Here is a 25,532-nt window from a genome sequence, read left to right as displayed (position 1 = left end):
AATGTCCCTCCACATAATGACAACTTTGCCTATGTTTGGTTACTATGGTTTTGCGACCTGATACCTTTGGAGAAACACTAAGTTCAATGGTTCTTTAGAAAACCAGCTACACACATATGTTTGGGATCAGCAAAATATGGGATCATTTTTTAAATACTATTCAGCAAGGATGCATTAAATTGGTCAATATTGTGGATCATGTGACACTGAAGACTAGAGTAATGATGCTGAAAGTTCAGCTTTGCATCAAAGGAATAAATTACATTTTAAAACATGTAAACATGTTTCACAATATCACTGTTTGGCTGTATTTGTGATCAAATTAATGCAGCCTTAGTGAGCATCAGACACTTGTAGTGTATGTATTTCATGAACCCAGGAGAGCTTCAACTCCTCTGTTAACAGGAAAACTCTAATACACTGTCGCTGACCTGAAGAACCTATAAAATCAAGATCTTTCCAACCATATAGCAACTCGAGATCCATACTATGAAAATGCTCCATTATATGAAGGCTCTTTGGTGAACCTTAAGTGTTGCAGAAGAACCTGGATGATTGAAGAGCTTCACATAGGGTTTTCAAAAGCCTGATTGAACTGAATAACACTCATAGATCATTAAGTAAAGACTTTGTTTGAAAATGTCAGCTTTCTGGTTTGGCTTGCATGTTATTCATACATTAACCTGTTTGTGATAGATGAATGATGGGACAGTCTGCAATAAGTAATCTAATTGTCTCAGTGTTAAATAGGGAATTTCCACCCCTAGAGAAATGACTGTAAGTGTGTGTGTGTGTGTGTTTCCCAGCATGCTGATGCCTGTCTGCTCTGCTACCAAAACAAATGAGATGAGAATACCAGGAGAACAGAGGGAGTTTGTTTTCTTTTTGGATTGAAGGATAAAAATAGAAAATGTTTTGATTCATAAGTGTTACGGCTCATGCATGAGGCCTTGATTGTTAACTATTTTTGTTTTTAAAAGGAGAAACATTGACAAGATTTCTTGATTCAGGCCAAAACAAATCTGCCAAGACAAATAGCTGCTACAAAAAGTATTCAGCCAAACTTAAAACAAACTTCTTTTTGTGAATTAAGCATTAAAAATGTCTGTCTTTTATAAATAAATGTAATTTGGTTTAATATTTTGCTTTGCAATGGTGTGTGCAGTGGCGTAACTTTGTTTTAAAAAGTGGGTGGGACAGGAATGTGTATGTGGGGGGGGGGTGGGGGTATTGTAATTGTATTATTTTAATAATAATAATATGATAGTTTCTTCCTTACATCTGCTATAATACAATATGTCTCGAGAGTATGTATATTAGTTAATAAATACGTGGATTCGCTGTAAAACAAAGATTGTCCTGATGGACTGGAGGCAATATTTTCGTTTAGCGTGCAAGAGATTCTGGGTTCGAATCCAACCAACCATGTATGATTTTTTTTTTCTCTCATTAAAACCAAAGATGTTCGTCAGTGATTGTATATCAAAAGCAGGGACACGTTTATTTGTATTTTGTTTTGTGATTCAACGTAACGAATAGAGAGTCTCTGCAACAGTTAAGCGATAGATTGAAGCGCTCGTCCGTGTGAACACTGCGCAGCGTGCACGAGCGCCAAGAGAACACTGCTGCGCCTCTGATAACAGCGACAACTAGCACTCAACATGATTTCAAAAACAACACATCCCAGCGCCAGATCGCCTATTATTAACTCAAATTGATAATCAACTAGAGGTGTTTCTTTTGTATTAGATATCCGCGAGATGTTTCAAAAAATGGTGGGGACAATATCGACCCTTTCAAAAAGTGGTGGGGACATGTCTCACCCGTCCCACCCGAAAATTACGCCTATGGGTGTGTGTTCTTGAGATGCGGAAAGTTCCCGTAAGTCCTTTAAATCACATATACGTGAGCACGCTCGTCAAATTAACACTCGCCGAGTGCCAAATGCAAGTAAAAATCAGTGTTGGCGAGTATGTGAAACGGTGTCAATCACCAGCATTACGAATTCTAACAAAGCAATGTTAAAGAGCATGAACGTGAACAACGCTGCATCGTCACGAAAGCACAAGAAGACACAAAAAGGGAATTCATTTCTCACACATTGTGTAGGGACGTTTTGTGCGCGCACACATCCGTAGCGCATGCCCAGAAATCTGCATCTCAGACAGCGTGCAAATACTGAATCAGGTTCTCTTTCACATCATCTTGAGCTTGAACAGACATATTCAAACAAAATCATGTCAAAATGCCCGTCTTGGCAAGTATCCTCGTGAACGTAGTCAGTTATGACTATGAACGTAAACAGTTGAGAAAGAAAATGTGTAACGATATTAAATTTGTGCATTAGCACTTAAAGTGACAGCAGCCTAATAAACCTGCTGTTGTCTGTGTTTTTAAACCACTCACTGCTATTGATAACTTGTGTAACTTTAATAAGGATTAATTATGTTTCATGGCTGGTAAAATCTATTAATGGCTGGTAAATTTTCGCCGGCCATAGGCAGGTGTGGTAAAAAGTTAGTTTATATGTTTTGATGCAGTATTATAATGTTTTATGAGTGTTGAACACACTTTGACCTGAAAAAGCCCCGAGAAATGAAGTAAACAAACAAGCAGATGGTTGAGACATTTAGGAAAACCGATTGAAACCTGTCTAGTCAACAGCAGATTAATCACTCTGATTTCACATAGATATGATTACATGACCTGCATGGGGAAGTTCTCTAGATTATATCCGGTGATGATGTGGTGTAAAAAAATATCTTAATGCTCATTGAAAATAAGATGCAAATCTTAATGTTTCCATGACGAGGTTGCCATTTATCTTTTATCTGTTAGGAAAAAACAGCATGCCTGCGGTCACAGGGAAGTATACTGTGCAGTTTTTTTTTCTTCCTCATAGCACAAGGAACAGTTTCATCATTAACACACATACACGTTTTCTGCTACACATTTGAATGCGTATCAGAAAAACAAGTCTGTTCTGGAACGTGTTCAAATTTTCATGTATTACGCCATCGTATTGAAAGATGAATGGTGCCTTTTTACTTTCAACTACAGCCTGGGTTTGTTTACACAAGAGGTGGAGCAAAAGCGCAAAAGAAACAGCAGAAAACGACCATTTGTGATCATCTCTTTAAAATAATCCTAACATTTACAGTAGATTGAGCAAAGAAAACGGGGGCTAGTTGTTACTAAAATGTATAAAGTAGCTAAAAGATTGTGGATGAAAATAAGAGTCTATAACTACAGTAATGACAGTAGCTATTATATATATATATATATATATATATATATATATATATATATATATATATATATATATATATATATATATATATATATATATATATATATATATATATAATATGCTGTTTCATTAATTGTTCTATGTCTGATAAAATCTCAAACCTGATAAAGTCTTTTAAAATAGTGGCATCTTCTGAGCACGTCACACCAAATTGACATTACAACCTGTGTATCAGAGAGGCGTGTGTATTATAATATTCATTTTCTAGTCTATATGAGGAACGAAGTCAGACATGGAAAGTAAACAAGAACAGCAAATAAAGATAAGCATCTTAAATGTAATGCAGGCAAATCCTGTAAAGGTTAAAGATTTATTTACTTTTGTAATTTGCAGATGTAGATTTAAATGCTACATTTATTTCTGTGAGGAATCTTGGATAGCACTGAATTAAACCAGATGATGAGGTCACATGGCCTAAATGTAGTACATGATATAATACATACTGCTTGACGTGCAGTTTTTTTTTTTTTTTATATAAGTATGGGGAATGTAGCAGTACGCAATTTCTGCCTACTATATAGTAGAGAAGTATGCGACTTGGGACGCACCCTATGTTCTGAATGCCTGAGGTGTGGAGTGCATTTGAAAAGCTGCCTCATACTGCCACCTGCTGATGTGTTTTAGACATTACAAGTAAATTGTCTATGTCCTTTTAGATCTTTTATGGGGTTGCTCCTGTTTTTTTTTTGTTTTTTGTTTTTTCTCAGATATCAATCATGAAAAGAATTTCTTTAAGAATAATAATAAAAAAAAAATCTGCATTCTCTTACATTATCTGCGAAATCAGACCAAAAATATAGTCCAACCTATTTTGTGAGAGGTAGTTTTGAGGATATTCAGTGAATGACAATAAGCTGTCAAACTGTCTTTCTCACACAAAGCAATCATAAGGCTTCAGAAGATTGGATATATTTTAAGTTATATAGGCCAATTTTATCATACTTTAATGGTGTGTTTGTGCCTTTTTATGAAACTATTATTTAACAATTAATAGAAAATATAACTTTATCAGTAATTACAAACAAAACAACAGGTCCCAAACTTACCCATTTTGGATTATTTTTTTTGGCCTAAATTATTATTATTATTATTATTATTACTATTATTATTATTTTGTATAAAATATTCTTTTTTTCAGTGTTTAAAACCCTTAATTATTACTATTATTTTTTTTTTTTTTTCAATTTGTATAAAATATTATTTTATTTAGTCTTTAAAACACCACAGAAAATGAATAACTACAACGGCTCATGTAGTAGGCTAACGTTAGGCCTATTTAGTTTGACCTTTCTTCCTTTGTTTTCGGAATGTAATACCCAGAATTATCCAAAAGAGGTCAATGTTGCAATTTTTTTTACAGCCTGTTATTCTGGAAAAGCTAACTCGATCATAAGTCTGTAAATTTCCTGCTTCCCGCTTCTGAAGTCGTGATTATGAGCTCGTCGAGTTCAAATGCTTGTTGTCGGAAAGAACTGTAATCATGAAGGATAGGCTACCAGGTTTATTCTTGCCTGTTTCTTGGGAAATATTAAAGGGTTAGTTCACCCAAAAATGAAAATTCTGTCATTTATTGCTTACCCTCATGTCGTTCCACACCCGTAAAACCTTCATTAATCTTCGGAGCACAAATTAAGATATTTTAGTTAAAATACGATGGCTCCGTGAGGCCTGCATAGGGAGCAATGACATTTCCTCTCTCAAGATCCATAAAGGTATTAAAACATATTTTAATCAGTTAATGTGAGTACAGTGGTTCAATATCAATATTATAAAGCGACGAGAATATTTTTGGAGTGCCAAAAAAACGATTTATTTAGTGATGGCCGATTTCAAAACAATGCTTCAGGAAGATTCGGAGCACAGATGAATCAGTGTGTCGAATCTTCTGTTCGGAGCGCCAAAGTCACGTGATTTCAGCCGTTGGCAGTTTGACACGCGATCTGAATCATGATTCGACACACTGATTCACTGTGCTCCGATGCTTCATGAAGCAGTGTTTTGAAATCGGCCATCACTAAATAAGTCGCTATTTAGTTTTTATTTTATTTTTTTTGGCGTACCAAAAATATTATCGTCGCTTTATAATATTAATATTGAACCACTGTACTCACATGAACCGATTTAAATATGTTTTTAATACATTTATGGATCTTGAGAGAGGAAGTGTCATTGCTGGCCATGCAGGCCTCACTGAGCCATCGGATTTCACCAATAATATCTTAATTTGCGTTCCAAAGATTAACGAAGGTCTTACGGGTGTGGAACAGCATGAGGGTAAGTAACATTATTTTCATTTTTGGGTGAACTAACCCTTTAAAGCCAAAATTTATGGAAGATATTTAATTTGGAATAAAATGTAGCATCTCGTTCTTTCACAACCATATTCACTGCGCTATCTAGGCTAGATAAAAAGCTTCCTGATGATTCTGGAATTTCAGTCAAATGCTAAATGCTAGGTTTTAACAGCGAAAATAGCCTAGCATTTGACTGAAATAGGCTAGATAATAGATAATATGCTTTAAATTCATATTCATATAGGCTATGTCTATGTAAATATGTACTACTTTAACAAAAAGACAAGGCGATGTTGTTGTGAAGAAAACTAATAGGCCAAAGAATACCAGTCTCAGCAGCAATCATTCTCCTATCCGCCATGTTTAAAGTTTATGGCCCGCCCAACTCGGAAAATCGGATATAAAAATGACCCAGTAGTAAATACAACTTGAGAAGGCATTCATGTCCAATTTCCGACTGGCCCTAAACCTTTCAGGAATATAAGAACAATCTGCAGTGGAAAACTAGCATATTATATAGGGTCCCTACAGTCATTCCAAACCTGAACATATAAGAGAACTTTTAAATTGTGATTACTTGGAAAAGTCGTTGAAATTGATGAAATCTTTTTAAAAAATAACGGGAAAGGGTTTGTCCAGAGTTGATAGGCAAGCACAGGTGGAGTTGAGACCACATGCGTATTAGCAGAATGTCAAAACTGTGGCTTCTCCTCCAGAACAAGAGCCCCTTTTTATTTCGTTTGTCCACGACTGCATCTGAGAAATTTCTGTGGTTTTGCAACGTCTAACACATCGACAGCACATTTCTCTGCACAAGATACCAGCGTAGCGTGGCAATTTGGGGGAATGTGAAGGGGGTCAAAGTCGTACGGTGGGGTCCAAACGTCTGCGAGCACATTGAAAATCTGTTATTCAAAACCTGTAAGGTTTAAGGATTTTTAAGTGTTCAAACAAACATTATGATATAAAGTGAAGAAGATTCAGATTATTAATCACAATTATTTTATAATCTGTACATTTACATCTTGCTTCTTTTGAAGCTCAAGATGCTCTCAAATCCTGCTGGAGAACATGAACATCAGGTTTTGTTCATGTCAGCTTGAGTGCGCCTTGTGCTGTGTTGAAAATCCTTTACTTAAATTGGGGTTCCTAGCTTTTTAAATTGCTTGTAAATCTCTCATTATGCTATATCATCACCAAATATTGGGTTCAATCTTTTTGTAAGCTTATTTTCCTTCAAATAGCACAGGTTTTGTATTACTTTTCATGGAACTGATTGATTGTAGGCCTCATTGATCTGAGTTGATGCACCTCAGTGTTTGATTAAAAAAAAAAAAAAAGTCACTCAAGGTTATTCTTCTCAAATAAATCAGTATCAGCTCAGATCAATCAGGCATATTATGAACAATCAGTTCCAAAAAAGAAATACAAAAGATACAAGGTGGGGGGAAATGTACAAAAACTCTCACATTTTTGGGGGTTGTTTATATCTGTGTGAGCAAAGTCAGCAAGTTTAGATCCAATGCAATAATAATAACTAGCATTCTCTGGAAAAAGAAACAATCCAAATACTAAGTCATTATAAAAGCATGCTATTATTTTCTATTTAACTATGTATAATTGTTTAACTATATAATTGTATGCTTTGTAATGAGAACATTTGTATTAAAGTAGAAAAAAGCAAAATGGAAGCATTTGTATATTCACACAAAAGAAATGTTCCTGGTGATCCATGTCACTGGTGTGGGGTAAACCACAGGCCATGTTTCCTCTGTCCTTCTGAAAACATCCTGAGAGACGTTGAGCACATCTTGGACAGTTGAAAATGTGCTGAGTTCACTGTTATGAGCGGCAGTTTGCTGGCCAGCGCTGAGGTTTTCACCCCTGGATGAGCATGTTTATGTGTGTGTGTGTGTGTGTGTCTCCTGAGCTTCACCTGCGCAATCCACCATTCCCTCCTCTGTTTGTCTACGGAGGTGGGTATTTTTTTTCAATGTTCGGGAAGGATTGGAATGGTCTGTGTGGGTGTCTAACATGGCGTTACCAATAGTCCATATATTTAACTTGAGGAAATAAACTGTTCCTCCGCAGCTTTAAATACGAATGGTCGTGGCCGAGAAGAAGCGGAGTGCATTGCCAGTTTCTACATCCCATAAACTTAAAGAATCTGTCTTGTGACCTCTGACCTTACACCAGTGTGATAATATTTAGATGATGTGGCAACTAAATCCATTCACCTCATTTGATCTTGTAGTGGTCAGTGAAAAATGCTTTCTGAAAAACTATTTGTGTGTTACTACATGGCTCTGATCAGACAGTGCACTGTAAAAAAAAATATATATTTTCATGATTTATCTCAACATTTTTTAAATCAACTTCAATATATAATGTGGTTCAGATAACATATTTTGAGTTTCTGTTGATTAAACCAATCTCCATTGTTTTAAAGGGTTAGTTCACCCAAAAATTTCTGTCATTAATTACTCGCCCTCATGTCGTTCCACACCTGTTAGACCTTCGTTCATCTTCAGAACTCAATTAAGATATTTTTAATAAAATCCAATGGTTCAGTGAGGGCTTCATTGACAGCAAGATAATTTACACTTTTAATGCCCAGAAAGCTACTAAAGACATATTTAAAACAGTTCACGTGACTACAGTGGTTCAACCTTAATGTTATGAAGCAATGACAAATACTTTTTGTGCAGCAAAAAAAAAAAAAAAAACAGATATCAACAATATCTAGTGATGAGTGATTTCAAAACACTGCTTCATGAAGCTCTGAAGCTTTACGAATCTTTTGTTTTGAATCAGTGGTTCAGAGCGTGGTGAACTATTGAAATTTCAAAACACTTATGACGTAACGAAGCCTTGTTTACTGAAATCTCGTGACTTTGACAGTTTGGTACACGCTCCAAACTACTGATTCGAGACAAAAGATTGGTAAAGCTTCGAAGCTTCATGAAGCAGTGTTTTAAAATCACTCATCGCTAGATATTGTTGAATAAAGTCGTTATTTCGTTTTTTTGGTGCACAAAAAGTATTCTTGCCACTTCATAACATTAAGGTTGAACCATTGTAGTCACATGAACTGTTTTAAATATGTCTTTAGTGGATTTCTGGGCATCAATCATCAGTTATCTTGCTGTCAATGCAGGCCTCACTGAGCCATCGGATTTCATCAAAAATCAAAAATATCTTAATTTGTGCTCTGAAGATGAATGAAGGTCTTACGGGTGTAGAACGACATGAGGGTGAGTAATTAATGACATAATTTTCCTTTTTGGGTGAACTAAGTAAACCTTTAACTCAAATGTTTAACTTTAATGAACTCAATTTTAAGGCAACCAGGTAACTTACTTTTTTTAAGTTAAACCAACATTTATTTTTAGTGTAGTAGTTTAGTAACTAACTCAAATCAATATACACAAAAGACAGAAAAGACATAATATTAATAAATGCAATTTAATAGAATTTAATATGCAATATATAATATAAAGTTAGTACATTTATTTTCTTTTTTTGTTTTTGTTTTACAGGACATTGTAAAAAAAAAAAAAAAAAAAAAAGTGAAAATATGCAACTATCTGATTTTTTAAAAATGAATTTCAGTGACGTAACCTGTAGTACAGATGATTCTGTCATATTAAATAATATTTTTGACTTTTTGGTTACTTGAAAAAACACTTCACAACTTTTGAAGAATAAATCGAAATCTATTATTTCTTAATAAGGGTGCATGATGAATAGTCCTATAAAATCAAGCTTAATAGCATTCGCACATCAACTCTTGGTTTGCATATCAAGTCATGTTTAATGCATGGTAATTTGCATATCATATCTGACCTATGGCTCATAAACTCAGGATTTATTCCGGTGACCTAATGCAAAGCGTTTGGTTTTATGTATTCAGTGACTCATGCTGTAAGAAGAAATATTGCACTTGAATAAATCTGGACAGCATGACATCAGAGAGTAATTAAGCCAGTTTGCGTTGGAATTCCGTTTCCAATTCCTGCGCTCAGGTTTGCGCACAACTTAAGCACCTGCAGGTTTCTTTGTGTGTGTGTGTGTGTGTGTGTGTGTGTGTGTGTGTGTGTGTGTGTGTGTGTGTGTGCGTGTGTGCTGTTTTCACTGGACGATGTTCAAACTCTGAGAACGAAAGAGAGAGTGAGGGAGAGAGCGCATTACGCCATCCTTCCCTCTTGGAAAAAGTGGGATTTTAAACAAGTCTCTTACAAGATATCAAGCAGAACCGCTGGACTTCAACGAGAGAAAGTTGCGCTGTTGTACCTACTCTTGGATCTCCACTCCGACAGAGCTGGATCACTATGGTTCTGAAGAGAGGGGCTCATGGCAATGGTTTGCGCAGAATAATCGATCAGACGTTTCCAAAGCTTCATTTTTACCTCTCCAAACCCGTTCATGGTAGTTCGCCAAGAGCTGTTGGTCATTTCTCCATCACCGAAACTCAGAGGAAGATCAGAGGATGAAAGTTCTGACTAGTCTCCCTCTTTTATTGGGCTTCTGGACTCTGTTATACCTGGTTTTCATCCCACAAGCGCTCTCCCTCGCCGGCGTGGCCGGTCACAGGGGCACCGGAGCGGTCAAACCCAATCCGCGGTTACCCGTGGCGCGCAACGGGACGACGCTCGTCAAGCCCTTTGACAACGCGAAGATCTCTCGCATCCGGGCTGGTCCACCTCTGATAAAGTCCGAGACTCGCGCCGCGGTACCTTTGAGTTTAGGGCGCAGGGAGGCCGCGCGCTCTTGGGTACCCAAGGATGCGGCGAGAGTCGCATCCTCATCTAGCATCCAACATCAAACGGGACACAATAAAGGAGTTTCTACGCTGAAATCCGCCGCGCCAGCTGCAATCAGGGCCGGTCAGACCAATCCTGCCGTGATGAAAAGCATCGCACCAGCACCTGCCCATCTGAGAGGGAATGGCGCATTAAAACTAGAGGACAGCGAGGAACCCAAACACCCTTTAGTGACGCCCCATGACTACATGCTGTCCCTGTACTGGTCACTGACCAGCGGAGAGGTCAATACTAGTGTCCTGCACGAGGCTGGGATGGCCAATACCATCACCAGCTTTGTAGATAGAGGACAAGGTATGGTATGCATATATATTCTGGCTTGCATTAGAGTTCTGTTGTATGAACATTATGGATCGGGGCAAGTTGTCACATGGGTTTATTGTCACAATGGCTGTATCTAAGGTTTCAAATCAAAAGTCCAATTACAAAAACTGTGTCTTTTCCCCTCTAGCAGTGGTTTTCCATGTTTAAATAATTTTTCAAATATAATATTTCATATTTTTGTTCATATGTTTTAGGTAAAAGAATAAAAACAATCAAATCACGCTGGTTTACTGGGGAAAATTGTCGCTTGTTTTATTTAACATTTTATTAACTACATACTAATAGTTTCATACTAATTTAACTCTTTAAAACTGGCTGAAAAGCAAGTATTTAGCTGTTTTATAGCAGCCTATAGTTCCAAATGTGACAACTTACCCCGTATGTGACAACATGCCCTGCTATTAGAATGTATGTCTGTATAGAAACTGACTTTGGGGGGGGACCCCATCCTTTAAAATATTCTCTTGAGTAGGAAGTGTGATAACTAGCCCCGGTCAAGATTTTAAGGTTAAAATTTATATGAATGCATAAAGGAAAGTGTATATTAGTGGACTGTTTTTCTTTTGTCAAATCAACTTAGATAATTAATGTGGTTCACATAACATAATATTTTGAGTTTCTGTTTATTAAACCAATCTCCTTCATTGTATTAACTCAAATTTTTAATTTCAACTCAATTTTAAAGCAAACAGGTAACTAACTTTAAGTTACGCCAAAAATAATATTTTACACTGTGTATTACACTATACCATCTTTAATCATTTTTAGCTTTTGCAGTGCTATAGTCTAATTATTTCTGAGAATAAATATTCCAAACAGCTCCTCAAAAAAATAATATGAACTCATAAAAAGTGCATATGACAATGGAACAAAAACATTAGAAAGGAAAATGTTTGATTTAGATGAACGATAGCCTGTCTAACAGCAGGATACTGCTGTCACTGCTTGAAATGTCACGTCAACTACCCATTTGAAGTCTACTGCATTTACGCTAAATTGTCCTTTTCTGTTTATACAAAAGAGAAGTCAGTGGATATAAATTTCGAAAACATCTTATTTCTGCTTAGTATTGTACTACACACTAAATCTACACAATCACTTTTTTTTTTATCCGGGTCTCTGACCCAAACCAACTGTGTCAATATGCATCTGGCATAAGACTTTTGATGGACCTCTGCTTAAAGTAAATAAACTCCTGGGCCGGTTACAAGTAGGTGGCCTCAATATGTTTTTATTTTTTTCTAAGTAAATCTGTTTAAAACAGCATTTAAATGGCTCTGCTTTCTGTAGCTGCAAGGTTGACTCCTCAGAAGCTCTGAATGTTTTTAGTTTATGCTGTGTGAAATACCCTTTGCAGATTTATAGTTACCACATCCTCTGTAGACCTCGAGCAAGAAATACATGCATCTTTCTTCCCCACCTAAAGGAAACGTTTACCTAAAAAAATATAATTTACTCACCATCATGTTGTTTCAAACCTGTAAGACTAAGACAAAAGGAGCTTTTAGGTCTCCATTTACTTTCATTGTGTGGAAAAGAGCAGCCCGGAACATTTAGCTAAACATAGTCATACAGGTTTGGATCGACATGAAGGTGAGTAAATGATGGCAGAACTTCCATTTTTGGATTAACTATTTGTCTAAGTTTTAAAAGCCACCGCACATCATGTCCTTCTACATCAGTGTAATTTACGCCACCCACACACACACACACATACACACACAGCACTAATCAGTTGCACTCTCTCTGCCCCTCTCCATGCACTTCAGATGGATTTTTTCAGCCTATGTTAGTGAAAGCCATATGTCACGGTGGTAGGCACACTGGTAAATAGCTGCAGGTTGATAATAATGCTGTGTTTACAGTATGTTGTGGTCTCCAGGCCAAGTTCGTCTGGTTTTAATAGTCTTTTGAAAGCAAACTGTTCTTGGATAAAATGAAACCTTTTGATTTTTATAATACACTGCCTTCATATGCATTGCATGCAGAGAGAAAGTGTGCTCTCTCTCTTTCTCTCTCTCTCTCTCATACACACACACACACACACACACACACACACACACACACAGTGTGAGCTTTGTAGTAAAGCTTAACTGTCTTAGAAAAGATAAAAGTGATTGATAATTTTACTCTTTTGTAAATAAATATCTTCCACAATGCATGTCCCAAATCTCCATGCCATTACCATTCAAAATTTCCACAAAACCACAGTATTACCTTGATTATCATGTGCAAAAAAAGATGGTATTACCATGGTAAATTATATTATTCATACAGTAAATGTTAAAAATCATGACATTGTGTCCAAAAAACATGGTAATGCCATTGTCTGTCCAAATATTACAGACATTTGCAAAAACATGACATTACCATGGTGCATGTTAAAATGGTAGTTTTATCATGATAGCAAGTGCAAAAAAACAGGGTATTACTATAGTAAATAACCACAGATATCATTGTATTACCACAGTAGATGTACATGGTACATGGTAGTACCAATGTTTTAGTCTAGTGTCACAGATGTTTATGTACAAAAACATGGTATTATGATGGTATCATAAAGAAAAACCCACGGCATGCTACTTTTTGTGTTTTGCTTTTATATAATCAAGTTAAACTGAAACTAACAAAGCAATGCAAAGGCTATTTTTATTGACCTTTGACCTTAACTTTTGCAGACGACCGAGCGCCCCTGCTGAGACGCCAGCGGTACCTCTTCAACATCAGCTCAATGGAGAAGGAGGGTCTGTTGGGCGCAGAGCTGCGCATCCTCCGAAAGAAACACATGGACTCTCGTAAGGCCACGTTTGCTGAGGGCATGGCAGCTCTGAGACTGTACACCTGTGCGTCAGGTAAGCACAAAGGCCAACTGCTGCAGATTCGACCTGCCGACCCTCACAGTGCCCCTTACTGGGAAGTGTTTGACATCTGGAAACTGTTCAGAAACTTTAGAAACTCTCCTCAGCTTTGCTTTGAGCTGGAAGCCGTCGATCAAGGCCGACCGCTTGACTTGCGATTACTCGGCCTGGGTCGAGCGGGAAGGCAAACGAAGGAGAAAGCCTTCTTTGTGGTGTTTGGGCGTACAAAAAAGCAAGGGCTCTTTTACAACGAGATCAAAGCCCGTTCAGGTCACGACAACAAGACTGTGTACGAGTACCTCTTCACCCAGCGTCGGATGCGTCGGGCACCGTTGCCACGTGGGAAAAAGCCACCCAAGAGCCAAACCAAACAGCGTTGCAACCGCAAGCAGTTGCACGTTAACTTCAAGGAAATGGGCTGGGACGACTGGATCATCGCTCCTCTGGAGTACGAGGCCTTCCACTGCGACGGGGTCTGTGACTTTCCCATCCGCTCCCATTTGGAGCCTACCAATCACGCCATCATCCAGACTCTCATGAACTCCATGGATCCCAGGTCCACGCCGCCGACCTGCTGCGTCCCGACCAGACTCAGCCCCATCAGCATTCTGTACATTGATTCCGCCAATAATGTGGTGTACAAGCAGTACGAGGACATGGTGGTGGAGAGCTGTGGATGCAGGTAGCGAGATATGAAGTCTTTCAAAGAGCAACCAGAACAGAAACCTTTCGGGTCTTCATGACTTTCTTTGCCAAGAGTTTTATTTTATTGCCAAAATCAAGAGTACGACTTCCATTTGCTGATCAGCTTTAGACTATGAACATGCATTCAGCGTGGAACGGGGTTGTGCACCATTCAGAATTCAATTGACATTGTCTTTTAAATTCCAGTTTAACTCTTGGATTAGAATTAAGGTAGCAAACGGGTTTCAGAATAGCAATTTGAATGTGAATGTAACGTAGTATAATAAAAATGAACTTTAAAGGATTAGTTCACTTCAGAATTCAAATTTTCTGATAATTTACTTACATGTCATCCAAGATGTTCATTCTTTCTTTCTTCAGTTGAAAAGAAATTAAATTCCAGGATTTTTCTCCATATAGTGAACTTCAAGAGGGTTCAATGGGTTGAAGGTCCAAATTGCAGTTTCAATGCAGCTTCAAAGGGCCAGGCAAGGAATAAGGTTCTTATCTATCATGCGTGACCTTTCTAATGTGTTTACGTAATGCGTGGTGCAGGATGAGCATTTGTGGTTAAAAATTGTATATATAGATTTTTTTTTTTTTTTTAGAAAATGGCAGATTGTTTCTCTAACCCTTATTCCTCGTCTGGGATCATGTAGAGCTCTTTGAAGCTGCACTGAAACATTTGGACCTTTAACCCGTTGAACCCCAGTGAAGTCCAATATATGGAGAAAAATCCTGGAATGTTTTCCTCAAAAACCTTCATTTCTTTTCAACTGAAGAAAGAAAGACATGAACATCTTGGATGACATGGGGGTGAGTAAATTATCAGGAAATTTGAATTCTGAAGTGAACTAATCCTTTAACCAGTCATTTTAACCAGAAAAGCAAATGTTGTCAAGACAAACTTTGATTGCTGGATTGATTGTTTGAAAGTTTTGAAAAAAAAAAAGTTTTAAAAGACTTAATATTTGAAGGTTTAACTTGAATAACATGCCATATTCCAGTAACTTTTAAGGATATTGAACAAAATTAACTGGAAACAAAAATGTCACTCCAATCTTACTTTTTGAAAACTAAAGGTCATTGCAGGAAGTAACATCACAATCATTAAGCGATATTACTGGAACTTCAATTTGAAAACTTTTGGCAATATTTATATATTATATTACACTTTATTCAGTTATTATATCCACACCTATAAAATGAAATAAGTAGCTTGTGACTCTAGATAGATAGATAGATAGATAGATAGATAGATAGATAGATAGATAGATAGATAGATAGATAGATAGATAGATAGATAGATAGATAGATAGATAGATAGAGGAAAAATGTCTATATTACATCATAATATAGATTAACATTTAAGGACTAGGGTGGAAGAACACTTATTTTCCCAGAATGCATCACTTGTGATGAATTTGTTTGAATTGCAGGTCAGTAAATTAATCTTCCGGTCATTGCAATTCAACTTCCTGTGGGGTGTAGCCAATTTGATTCAAATTCACACTCATAAATAGACAGGGAGCCAATTCCTCCATTCTGAATTTTGCACAACCCTGACCTGTAGAGATTATCAACATCTGGAGGATGACATAAAGGATCCAGAACAAACAAACACTGTTGCCTTTACATTTTGTATTTCTTTGTTTACACAAACCTGTGTCAATGTGCCAATAAAACGCCACGGATTCCCTAGCCAAATGCAGGTGTCTTCTTCTAAACTAGCTGAGGGCTTCTCTAATAATGTATTTGTCTGTTAGCGATGCTCAGTCAGCCCCTGCTGGTAGATGTCATAACTACACCATCTGGCTGCTAAAAACATCTTTCTACACTGACATACTCTTAATTGCAAGCAACAAATATTTCATTATATTATATTATATTATACACTATATCTTTAGATTTGTGAATCTTGCTGGTGAAAATACACCACTACTCACCAGAGGCGATTTAACAGGTTCATGTTTTTGTCTTCACATTATTAGCTGCTCAACAGAAGCACATTTTTAAGTATTTTTTTGTGTTAACTAAACTTGATTAAATGTCTAGTTGTTATATAAAATGTGGTGTTTTCAGCTTAATGTCATGTAGTTTAATGCTAAGTAAATAGTTTATTTTTCTTTTCTTTTTTAATCTTCGTTTTACAAAAGAAAAGTGTTGCAATTGCTTTTAAAGTGCTTTTAATTTTACTTTTTTTTTGATCCAGTTCAAGGTTACTCCCCAAAGTAACAGCATGTAACGCATATTGTGATGTAAACCATTTTGAAGCAAAACGATGGTTTCAAAACTTTTTGTACAAATATAGAAAGGTCTATAATTGCATTTGAACTTGTCATTTAAATGGAGTGAATTTAATTCAACAACCATAGCACAGATAGTTTGTCTGCACTTTCATTTTTTTGTTGTAAATAAATGGAAACTTTAAACTAAGACTTTTACAATGCAGCAGATATTCATAATAAACAAAAACGACCCAGAAAAAAGCTTCAAGTGATTTTCTTTGCAAGCATTTTCTATTCAAATTAAAATGTTTTTGCTAGCAAGACAATGTTTTCACCAAAAATAATCAATAGTTCAAACTAAAAGAAAGAAAAATCCTGAGAAATGTGAGAACAAACAATCAGAACAAACTTAAAAGATGACAAATCTGTTTCTATGGCACTGCTTATTAATTTATCCCAGCTTTGTTGTTTATAACTCTTCATAAAACTGAATATTCTCTATTAATCACTGAACTACTGCTTATTCTGGTTTTAGAATACACTGAAAACCTGAACAAGTTGGCAAAACTCAAAAACTTTGAGGTAATCAGTTACATCAACATTATTGAGTTAAGAAATTCAAAGTTTAAGTAAGCAGAACTGGCTCATACATTATTTTTGTACTCATACATTTTAATTGCTCTTAAATAGAAATATTTGAGTAAGCTTGGCTTGCTTTAACTAGCTAATTCGGTGAATGCTAACTGGCTAATCAAAAAAACATAAACTTAATTTTAGCATTTACTCTCCCTTTCAAGAGTCATGGCAAAGCATGTTGGGAAACAGAAATCCCAGCCCAGATTCAGTTAAAATTAAGTTTGTCTAAATTAAAATAAACATGTTCATAAAACTCAAAACAATGACATAATTCAGATTACTTAAAATGTGTCAGTTTTGTGATCTCAAAAGAAAAAAGTTCTAAATACTCATAAAAGTTAATTTGTTTGAACTAATTTAAGTTTACCCTACTCAAACAAATTAATTATTTGGAGGGTTTACAGTGTATTCAATAAGAAAACAAGCAAAATATCTGGAAATTCAAGTATTTATTTAAAGTTTAAAACATTTTAACTAATAAAAATATCAAGACTTCTAAAATTCTGCTTCAGTCTGATTTATGAGACGCATTTGAATGTTGCACATTCATCTCCTATAATACCAGGCAACTTTTATGGTATAAAATCGGCTTTTGTACTTTATTTCTTAAAGCATGGAATATCATAGAATTTTTTAAACATTAAAACGTCTGTCTAAGTGATAACATGACTTGTTTGTATAATTAAGTTTTGGTTGTTGCCCTGGATTGTGGCAAAGTGTCAAACTAGATCAGATTGTACAGTATCACATAGTCTAACAGAGACGTGTTTTGTTTCCACACATAAGCAGAACCACCTGTTCGCTTGGATTCGAGGGTAGTTTTAACCCATGGAGCTAATTGAATACAACTTTAATTGCCCGTCCATTAGCCTGTGCAGATTTCACAATGATACTTTGGGAAAGCTGACAAAAACACGTCTACATTAACATTGGCCAATGGACACTCGCACTCTCTTACTTTTATAGAGTTCCTGCGGCTTTGAGCGAAGAGTGTGTTTCCTAAACCTTAATCTCTCCCTTTCCCTCCATCTCCGTCTTTCAGGCTTAACATTTTTGTTGGCTTGTTATCGGCTCTGGCAGGGAAACCTTGACCGATGTTTAACATTTTTCCAACGCAATCTTATATTTCCTTGACAGATGCCTGTACAATTCTATTATATAGCAGGATACCACGTATTGGAAAACAAATTAAAGATGCAAGCGTGCAGTGATCAAGAAAAAACAATGTTTAAGGAAGATTTTTTTTCCTTTAGATGGGGGAAAGGATAAAGTTTAACAAGGTTATAAAACTCAAGAGAGAAAACGTAACACCCAAACACTCCTGTAGAGCCTATGAACTCCACGCTCAGAGCTATATATTATGCTTTTATGTCAAATATACGCTACTTTTCATTTAAATACCATAAAAATTGTTCTTTTCTCAGCAAGTTCATGACCTAAACTTCTTCCTAGCCTAACATGTGAAACTATGACAAAATACTTCTCTATTAGTTACTATTAGTAACTCATGGTTGCGTCTGAAAGCAAATAGGCAGCTGACTTGTTGCCTCACTGTCTTGTCAGGCAATGACTTTGCAGGCAGCATTTGTGCATGAAGCTACCTGCACGAAACTGATTTCGGACAGACTTCTGAAGCAGTGTAACATTTTATTGATCTACAGTGAAATAGAGCGAGCTTTGGTGATAACTAAGCGAATGTTTAACTACTACAATAGTAATTTCTCCCTAGAAATGACATCAAAAGTGGAAAACAATGGTCAAAAATGTACATTTACACACAAACTGACCACTAACTGCAACTTTTAGGCTACGTTCACACTGCAGGGCTTAATGCTCAATTCCGATTTTTTGAAAAAATTCGATTTTTTTGCAAGGCCGTTCACATTTTCAATTAAATGCGACCTTTTGTGATCTCCTGTGTGAACGTGAAATGACCCAAAAGTGACCCGCATGCGCAGAAGAGTACACAACGGTCAACGACGTCACTCGTTGTTTGCGGAAGTAGACGGCCACTTCGTTTGTTCCAGGCTTTAACCTCCTTGTATTTGGCTCGGAGGCTTTTTATTTTTCGCTGGCATTGGAGCCAGGATCGTCTGTAACCACGCTCGGCCATTTCGCTGGAAATGTTTTCGTAAACCGCCCGCTTCCGATAAGAGCCCTCGAGTTTGGCCTGAATAGAGCTGTCACCCCAATATTAATTAAATCTGTGACCTCGCTTCCCTGCCATTGACTGGTCTCAGCAGCATCGTCCGCCATGGTTGTTGTTTATCTTCTCGTTCCCGCCTACTTCATCGCACAATTATGACATTTGTAGCGTATCAATGACGTACGGGTCGGATACATGTGGTCTGGATGTTCAGACGGAGGTCGCATTTCAAAAGATCGGATACGTATCGGATTCAGGACCACATACCCAAGTGGCCTGGGTCACATTTGGAAAGATCGGATCTGTGTCGTTCAGACTGTCATGAAAAGATCAGATACAGGTCACATAGGGGCAAAAAAATCGGAATTGGGTCGTTTCAGCCTGCAGTGTGAACGTAGCCTTAGACACCATCTTTATTTTTTAGTTCAGCTGTCACAGAATGGAAAGCACAGGATTGTGGGATATCAAAGTCAGTGAAGGACACATCTATGCTGCCTTCAAAAATCTATCAAATGAAGGCATGACAGGAAGTGAAGCTAAGATTGGATTCATTGGATTTAATTTATTGAAGTTGAAATGACTCATACAGCCAATTTGATTATTCTCAATTTAAGGCAGCATCTGAACTTAAGTTTTTAACTTAAATAGGTGTAATTTGTTTTTCTAGTGTAGACAGTGAATGCAAATCAACAACACTATCAGCAGATACATTCATTTTCAAAGAATTCCCCTTCAGGATGTGCCGTGTTTTGGAAAAAACGGAGGCCAACTGTAGCATCAGCAATCCGAGCCAGACAAACTATGATAACACAGCCAATACAATGTCATTTGGTCAGGCAAAAGACCACCTTTGTCGTTCATGCATAACCTTCCCAGCTTGCCTGGACCTCCTGGTTTTGGCTGCCGTGCTGACATTCTGCAGATTGGCCGGTATTATTCCACCCCCAGCTTTGAAATCTGCTGTTGAGAAAACACGGGAGAGCCTGATGGATCAATGGCATGCATACTTTCATGACTTCAGTCACTGGATTTGGCAGCTGCTTCCACGCATCAAGGCATTCCAATGGAGGCAGATAATTTTATCTGCCTCCTCCTATTTTATATCGCTAAATGACATCAGAACACCATGTAGAGATCTGTCACGGCTAGACGAATTAGTAGTGATACTTTGAGCTTTAGTACTAAATCCACATAGCACATCTGCTCGCGGTACAAGGGTGAGAAGGGGTGTTTAAACTAAGGGGAACTGGAGGATCGCAGGTCTATTCTGATAGGCTACTATGGGGAAAAGTAATGAATCAATGCAAATAAAAAAAATTCAATTAATCATATAATCATTCATAGTTTGGGCAAATATTAAATCCACCTGAGTAGTAGAAAAAACTTTTCGCAATTGCAATTCTCATCATTTTTATCTTTTTTATCTCACAATTGTGAAACAATTGCCTTTTTGATTATTGGTTATTTTAAACTTTCTCATAATTACCTGTTTAAGGTGGAAACTGGTTTCCAAAGAAAACAAGGTGACACTTTACAATTAGATTCCACTTAGCTAACAATGTAAAAACTTCTAAAGCATTATTAATCTTAGTAAATATTGAAGTTCATGTTAACTAAATGTAAGAATTTTCATATATTAATTGCTTTTTTGATTTGCCAATGTGTGAACAGCCTGTAACGAAACTTCAAAAAACGACACCTCCCCCGAATTCCTATGTTGTCTATGAAGCCCGTTGACTATTTTTCTGTGAAGGATGTTTTTGCCAGGAAAATCAAAAGGATGTGACGTTTACGCACGCTCCCGACCTCATAACCTCATCTGTCAACATGATGCCGGTGAATTGTAGAGCTTGTGCAAACATGTCAACATCGCTACGATCCAACGCTTTAACTGCTGTTTTCTCACCACTGTCATTTTTGTAAAGCGTAAAGGCGTCTGGATGTTCGTTAACAGTATATGGATGCAAAGGTAGGCTATTTCCAACTTATTTTTACTTCTGAACTAAGAACAAAAAAGAACTTCGTCCTGGGCCTTGAATCAGGTTTAGTCTCTTGTGTGCACGAGAGCGAGCACGAGCAATAAGTTGCTGGCTGCAGTTCAATTAACGGCCATCGGTGGCACTAATAAAAAGGGTTTCTGAATTCTAGCCCCTTTAAAATCAAAAGTTGTATCTGTTAATATGATTTAATGGACCTGAGCTAACATGAACAATGAACAGTTGTATTTTTTATTAACCATCAAATGTATTGCTTGCTAATTACTTTAAGACAGATTCTTATGGGCAGATTGTGTGGCATTCTCTCATTTTCAAAAAATAATGAACAACTACTCAAAATAAAAGAAATTACGACTCCAGTAACATTAAATACATTTAAAATCTGGATCCAGAAGCAAAACCAGTTGAAAACCACCAATTTAAACAACTAGTAACATGAGGCGCTGCGGTCTGCCTGTCCTTTCCTTTGGTTTGACGTTGATTTTGTTCTATTCTTTCCAATGTGGCCAACACCTGCAGTACTACATGTACATTTCCAGTTGTCACTGAAACTGGAGTCTCTCAAAACATTGGCAGGCCACCCTGGGGGAATATTTATTTTGTCCTTTACATCATGTTTTATTGTGTTTATTGTAGTATGCCAGGCACGCTCTCTCCTCACACCCGACTAAAATGGGAGCTGAGGAGGCGTAATTTACATTAGAGCTTATAGTTTGTTGAAAGATGAGTACTGCATCCCGTAGCACTGATGTATAGCACATTGTAAGAGCAGACGAGAATATTTCAGGCCCGGATCTACTTTGTGCACCCCCGTTCTTTCAGTGGTGGTTTATTTGGTTGATGGAGTGGCAAATCACACAAGTCATGCTTCATGCAATAAACGTTATTTATTATTGTTCAATTGTACATTTTGCTGGAAGCCTTCTGGGGCCCAAGAATAGAAGGGAAGTGGATTTCCAAAAGAAAACAGGTTCCGCTGGGAGTAACATGGCTTAGTATCAGCTGTCAAATGAAACCGAGTGCTGCTTGTATTGGGATTTCTAGAGAGTACAGGTATGTTTTGTTATAACTTTTATTGCATTTGGCCAAAGAATGAAACCTAAGCCTGGTGTGTAAACACACAGTTATGCCATTTAAAACAATGCTGCAGCGTTAGGCATCGAACCACCTGATGCTCATGTACACAGTGATGTCATTTCCCGTGTAAAAATGTGCACCCCCCGTAGCATATGAAGTTAAAATATTGATGAGTTTTACATTATAAAATGCTTTTAAATGCTGCCAGTGAAGGGTTTAAATTTTCACCTTAAAAATTAAAATTCTCACTCTCATGTTGTTACGAACCTGTATGACTTTCTTTCTTTCATGGAAAACAAGTAATTTTGCATAATGTCCGGTGCAGTTTAGTAGTCCATATAATGAAAGTATGGGGACAAGGGCTTCAAATCTGCCAAAAACGCACCATAAAATATAAAACTAGTTCATATGACTTGTGCACTAAATTCTATACAGACTACTTTAAGATTAAAATTCAGAATGGAAGAATATGCTCCCTTTCATCTCATGAGTGTGAATTTTAAATAATTGGCCACAGTAAGATGAATTGAAGTTACAATCAGAATGACAGGAAAAGTAATTAATCTACCAACCAACCAAAGAACCAACCAGCCAACCAAGGAACCAACCACAATCAACTAGGGCTGCAACGATTAATCGCGATTAATCGTTTGCAAAATAAAAGTCTGTGTTTACGTAATATATATGTGTGTGTTCTTTGTATAATAATTATTTATATATAAATACACACACATTCATGTATATATTTAAGAAAAATTTTATATTTATATATAAAATATTTGTTTATATGTAATATAAAATATATATAAATATATATATTTATAATACATGCATATATTTCTAAACTTTATACCTGTATGTGTGTGTATTTATATATACATAATTATTATACACAGAACACATACATATATATTACGTAAACACAGACTTTTATTTTGCAAACGATTAATCGCGATTAATCGTTGCAGCCCTACAATCAACCAAGGAACCAACCAAGGAACCAACCAAGGAACCAACCACAATCAACCAAGGAGCCAACCAAAGAACCAACCAAGGAACCAACCAACCAAGGAACTAACCAAAGTACCAGCCAACCAAAGAACCCACCAGCCAACCAAGAAACCAACCAATCAAAGAACCAACCAAGGAACCAACCAACCAAAGAACCAACCAACCAACCAAGGAACCAACCACAACCAACTAAAGAACCAACCAACCAACCACAACCAACCAAGGAACCAACCAACCAAAGAACCAACCAACCAACCAAGGAACCAACCACAACCAACTAAAGAACCAACCAACCAACCACAACCAACCAAGGAACCAACCAACCAAGGAACCAACCACAACCAACTAAAGAACCAACCAACCAACCACAACCAACCAAGGAACCAACCACAACCAACCAAGGAACCAACCACAACCAACCAAGGAAACCAACCAAACAACAAAGGAACCAACCAACCAACCAACCACAAGCAACCAAGTAACCAACCAAAGAACCAACCAACCAAGGAAGCAACCAACCAAATAACCAATCTATCAAATAATCAACCAAGGAACCAATCAAAGAACCAACCAAGGAACCAACCAACCAAAGAACCAACCCACCAAGGAACCAACCAACCAATCAAAGAACCAACCAACCAAGGAACCAACCAACCACAATTAACCAAGGAACCAACCAACCAACCAATCAACCAAAGAACCAACCAACCAAGAAACCAACCACAACCAACCAAGGAACCAATCAACCAAAGAACCAACCAACCAACCAACCAACCAAGGAACCAACCACAACCAACCAAGGAATCAACCAAAGAACCAACCAAAAAACCAACCAACCAAGGAACCAACCAAAGAACCCACCAAGGAACCAACCAAAGAAACCAATCAAAGAACCAACCAATCAAAGAACCAACTAAGGAACCAACCAATCAACCAAAGAACCAACCAAGCAAGGAACCAACCACAACCAACCAAGGAACCAACCAATCAACCAACCAAAGAACCAACAACAACCAACCAAATAACCAATCAACCAAGGAACCAACCACAACCAACTAAGGAACCAACCAAAGAACCAACCAACCAAGGAACCAACCAATCAACCAACCAAAGAACCAACCAAAGAACCAATCAACCAAGGAACCAACCACAACCAACTAAGGAACCAACCAAAGAACCAACCAACCAAGGAACCAACCAACCAACCAACCAACCAACCAACCAACCAACCAACCAACCAAAAAACCAACCACAACCAACCAAAGAACCAATCAACCAAGGAACCAACCACAACCAACTAAGGAACCAACCAAAGAACCAACCAAGGAACCAACCACAACCAACCAAGGAACCAACCAATCAACCAACCAAGGAACCAACCAAAGAACCAACTAACCAACCAAGGAACCAACCACAACCAACCAAGGAACCAACCAACGCAGCATTTCCCAAAAGCACCAAGCTAAGTTGATCGTAAAGGTCATTGGTAGCAATTGGCTCTACGATCTACTTAGGCTTATGATGCTTTTGGGAAACACAGCTCAGGCAGAAGAATGCTAATCACGGATTCAACGGATTTGGAATTGTATAAGATGAGTAAATGATGAAAGAATTTTCATTTGTGGGTGAAATATCCTTTTAAATCAACATATGATTTACCTGTATTTTTGACTGAACTTATTTTAAGAATATTACAATAGAGTGAAACAGGTCAGATTCATATTCCATAAGTATACAAAGCACCAAACGTCAGGATCTCCTATGTCCTTTGGAAGCTTTCCAGTCTTAAATTCATGGATAAACTAATAGATGGCTACAGAATAGGGAGGGAGTTCAGACAAATGTTCGACAAAAACATAGAGGCGCTTCTGTTCACCAGATTGATAGATCATAATGACACCTACGCACAATTTTGATTTGGCATCAGCCAGAGCTCATTATTCAAGTCTTCAGAAAATGCTCAGGTGTTAAAAAATAATATTTGCAGGACGGTTCAGGGTCTCGGCCTCCACAGACCGTGTCTTTATACCTGTACATCCTTCTCCTGCTTCCCTGCCCAGCATCTGTTCAAACAACTGTAATCAGAGCTTTCAGTAAGCACAGGCTATTCCCACTGAGAAATTTCCAGTGCTTACACAAACACG

At 37.3% G+C, this 25,532-nt stretch overlaps 2 protein-coding genes across 2 annotated transcripts; both read left to right on the top strand.

The window, feature by feature from the left end:
• The first annotated feature begins 10,093 nt into the window (after positions 1 to 10,093).
• Positions 10,094 to 14,295, top strand: gdf5 (growth differentiation factor 5). The gene is made up of 2 exons (XM_067374054.1): positions 10,094 to 10,721; positions 13,430 to 14,295. Exons 1-2 carry the CDS (start codon positions 10,094 to 10,096, stop codon positions 14,293 to 14,295), a joined length of 1,494 nt encoding a protein of 497 aa, XP_067230155.1.
• Positions 14,296 to 19,478: 5,183 nt separating this feature from the next.
• On the top strand, positions 19,479 to 24,447 carry LOC137010563 (sporozoite surface protein 2-like). The gene is made up of 2 exons (XM_067372632.1): positions 19,479 to 19,621; positions 23,346 to 24,447. The coding sequence occupies exons 1-2, from the start codon at positions 19,479 to 19,481 to the stop codon at positions 24,445 to 24,447; spliced, it is 1,245 nt and encodes a 414-aa protein (XP_067228733.1).
• The last annotated feature ends 1,085 nt before the right edge of the window (positions 24,448 to 25,532 follow it).

Source organism: Chanodichthys erythropterus, chromosome 21 (genome assembly GCF_024489055.1).
Source record: "Chanodichthys erythropterus isolate Z2021 chromosome 21, ASM2448905v1, whole genome shotgun sequence".
Taxonomy (NCBI): Eukaryota; Metazoa; Chordata; class Actinopteri; order Cypriniformes; family Xenocyprididae; genus Chanodichthys; species Chanodichthys erythropterus.
This window is presented reverse-complemented; position numbering and strand designations above follow the sequence as displayed.

Excerpts from the sequence above, each read along its gene's own strand:
- LOC137010563 (XM_067372632.1), top strand. The coding sequence starts at position 19,479 with ATGACGTACGGGTCGGATACATGTGGTCTGGATGTTCAGACGGAGGTC. Across the intron at positions 19,622-23,345 it reads GGATCTGTGTCGTTCAGACT|CCCTACAATCAACCAAGGAA; the intron begins GTCATGAAAAGA and ends TAATCGTTGCAG.
- gdf5 (XM_067374054.1), top strand. The coding sequence starts at position 10,094 with ATGAAAGTTCTGACTAGTCTCCCTCTTTTATTGGGCTTCTGGACTCTG. Across the intron at positions 10,722-13,429 it reads CTTTGTAGATAGAGGACAAG|ACGACCGAGCGCCCCTGCTG; the intron begins GTATGGTATGCA and ends TAACTTTTGCAG.